At 33.9% G+C, this 3,104-nt stretch overlaps 1 protein-coding gene across 1 annotated transcript in view; it reads left to right on the forward strand.

Annotated features, from left to right (window-relative positions):
* Positions 1 to 2,671, forward strand: part of LOC106104081 (tetraspanin-5) — a 6,101-nt gene extending 3,430 nt beyond the window's left edge. The window contains exons 6-8 of the mRNA XM_013284019.1: positions 680 to 793; positions 1,345 to 1,461; positions 1,945 to 2,671. Coding sequence (XP_013139473.1) covers positions 680 to 793; positions 1,345 to 1,461; positions 1,945 to 2,013 — 300 coding nt within the window. The 3' untranslated portion in view covers positions 2,014 to 2,671. The remainder of the gene's footprint in view (positions 1 to 679; positions 794 to 1,344; positions 1,462 to 1,944) is intronic.
* Positions 2,672 to 3,104: the final 433 nt, after the last annotated feature.

The following is a 3,104-nucleotide window of genomic DNA, read 5'->3' on the forward strand; positions in this document are numbered from 1 at the left end:
TTATTTTATTTTTTAGGGACATCTTACAGTTAAAAAACAGAAACTTAAGGCTAATTACAAGTTATTGCATTATTTAATTTACAAATTCTTAAAGCTTAAGGTATTTTTAAGAGATTAGTGTTTATCGGCAAAACTGATTTTATGTTTTAACAGTTTTAAAAAATGAGGAGATTCTTAGGAATTATGATTCGATAGTTTTTTTTGTGTATGTACATTACTCAGAGGTTTATGAATTAACTTTTGTTTTTTTTTATGCACAAGAGCTCATATTTGATGCCACTTTTTGAAAATTAAGAATTATGCGGTAGTTTTTCTTAAAGTATACCAAAGTTTTTTTTTTTTACTTTTCTTTAAATATAATCCTATGAAGCCAAATGATTGTGAATGAAACGACGTATAAATAATATGTTACAAGGTCTTATAAGGCATTGTTTAAATTTCAAATACTTATCTTTAATTAAATAACATGGATTTTTTTAAAATTAAAACTAAGATGTCTAGGCGACTAAATTTTAACGCATTAGAGAGTATACGGCTCTTACGAAGCGTTTAAAATTCGCTTCAGTAGTTGGCCGTTAGTTACTGTGGATGTATTGTTTAAAATAACTTGATTGAAACAACAAAATTTCAACAACAACAAATAACATGTAAGAAATGTGTGTTACGCGTAACACGGCAGCACGTTAGCGAGCACGTGATACACGAGCGCGGCTGCGTGGCGGCGGCCGAGGACTGGCTGCTGCGCCACTGCGTGGGCGCCGCCGCTGCCTTCCTTGTTCCTCTCGCTATCAAGGTTCAAACATGCGCACGCGCATCTACGTGGAGACGCTGCATGTAATACCTGATTCACACGTCACCAGCACAGTTGAACAGTAGCCACCAATAGCTGGACTGGTGGAATAACGGGAACAATAACTGGCGGCAGTGCGTACATACAATTCAAGTCTGGCCTACTGTCAAACTGGACTGGCCAAGTGTAAACCGGTATTACGGTACAAAAATACTCACGCGCAACTCGTTCATGGAGCCACTGTTGCATGTCTTTTTTATCTTTGACTGTTTGTGTTGCCAGTATCTGTTACATTTTGTCAAAAATTGACTGCTTCTAATAGAAAGTTTTTGAATTTTTAATTGACTTGTACTATTGGCTTCATGAGTAGAATCTGTTGGTTTGGTAAAGCTTTGGTGTGTTTGAAGTTTTGTACGGATTCGTTTTGGTTTATTCATTTAAATATGTGAATTTCTGTATCAATGATACAGAATATAAATGCTTTTGTAAGTTTTAAGTAATGTAATAGAAGTGATGTTTATGTGGTAGTTTATACTTTGTTTGTTTTGTTTTAGAGTTTTGACATTGCTAAAATAATATATGACAAAGGCTGCTTAGAGGCTGCGGAGGAATGGTTTGACCGAAACCTGTTGATTGTAGCCACATCCGCTGTTTGTACCGCTTTTGCACAAGTAAGTTTTGTACCGTAGTAGCACTGTATATGCCAACTGGAGTAGAATTATTTGTGTAGATACTGCTTAGTCTAACCGAGAATATACAAATCTTGGCCTGAGGGAATTGAAAACAATTGGGTCTTAATTGCATGGTTTTCATATATGTGTAAAAAGAAAGATCCGCTAGGGTCTTCTGTAAAAGAATTTTCTCTATGGAAAAAACACTATGATAAAATTAATCGTTCCGCACACTTACTTGAAGTTTTAAAGACTGATTGCTGATAAAACTTGAAAAAAAAAACATTTAAATATGTGTATGAATTTTTTTAGCAACAGGCGAGAATTTTGTATTCTGGTCAGGCTACACTTGGCTTTTTAATATTTTTACACTGTTTTCTTGTGTTAAACAAAATAGAGATGACTTTACTGGCAAGGTTTATTTTTTATATTTTTTTGATTAACGTTTAATAAAAAAGGATTCTTTTGTTGTATATTCTATAGATCTTGGGTATCTGCTTCGCTCAGAATCTGCGCGCGGACATATTCGCTCAGAAATCGAAGTGGCACTGACATACGGCCTCTCCCGCCGCCGTGTGACGCGCGCGCCGCGACCCGCACCGCGACCCCTACCGCCTGCTGTATCTGCCGCCCTTGTGACTAGATACATCGATACTCGATATCGACACATCGATACTCGATATCGATATCGACACCTCAATGGTTGATGTCGATATCGATCCGATACCCGGTAACCGATATCGATTGTATCAATACTTAGGTGATGTGACTGTCACTAATCGAAGACATTAAACATTTTGAACTGTTATATATTTATAGTGTTGCGAGATATCGATATTTGAAGGCTTGCGTAGATGATGAAATTATATTGGAGTATATTAAATAACTGGACATAAAAATTAGTGATATACTAAATGCTTGTTCCTTGCAAACTTTATTTAAATTTAAAATATCGATTTATACTACAACAAGAAACTATTTACTGGTAACATTCAAGTTCCTTTCATAATATTGTTTTACCAATAGTTTTATTGTAAAACTGTAGCCTTTCATTTCAAATCTACAAACATTTGAAATCTTAAATGTTGATGTTTGTAAAATATATATCGATGTTATTGTGAATTGTGTTAAAAATATTTAGAATCAGTTAACGCACAAAAGACTTGAGCATTTTTTCCCAAAATGTACTATAACTATAGATAGTTAATTAATAAATATAATTTAAAATATACAATTTTAAATCAAGTTTGTAGGAAAAAAATTGCAGTAAATTTATATAAATGGTTGACATTAAACTTATATTCTAAAATATGTGTTCACGCTGATATAGCCTTATTTAGTATTGGAAAGTATTTTATTGTTAGTAAATATAGTGTTTAATTGTGTACTGTCGCTCGAAGATAATTGGCTTAGGGCCTGTCTCACCAAATTGTAAATTGTCTAATAAAAACCCAACGTGTAAAATATGTAATGAAAATATCTGATTTTGTTCCCTTATCTGAGTGAGTGACGTCATTTTTAAGCTATCTAATCATCAGTCAGTAGTGGGACAGGCCCTTAGAGTCTTTTAGTATACATTAAGTACAAGTTATCGCTATACGACTTTGAGTGGCAATGTTGCAATTTAAATTATACTCAAATGT

This window comes from Papilio polytes, unplaced genomic scaffold (genome assembly GCF_000836215.1).
Source record: "Papilio polytes unplaced genomic scaffold, Ppol_1.0 DF823691.1, whole genome shotgun sequence".
In the NCBI taxonomy this organism is placed as follows: domain Eukaryota; kingdom Metazoa; phylum Arthropoda; class Insecta; order Lepidoptera; family Papilionidae; genus Papilio; species Papilio polytes.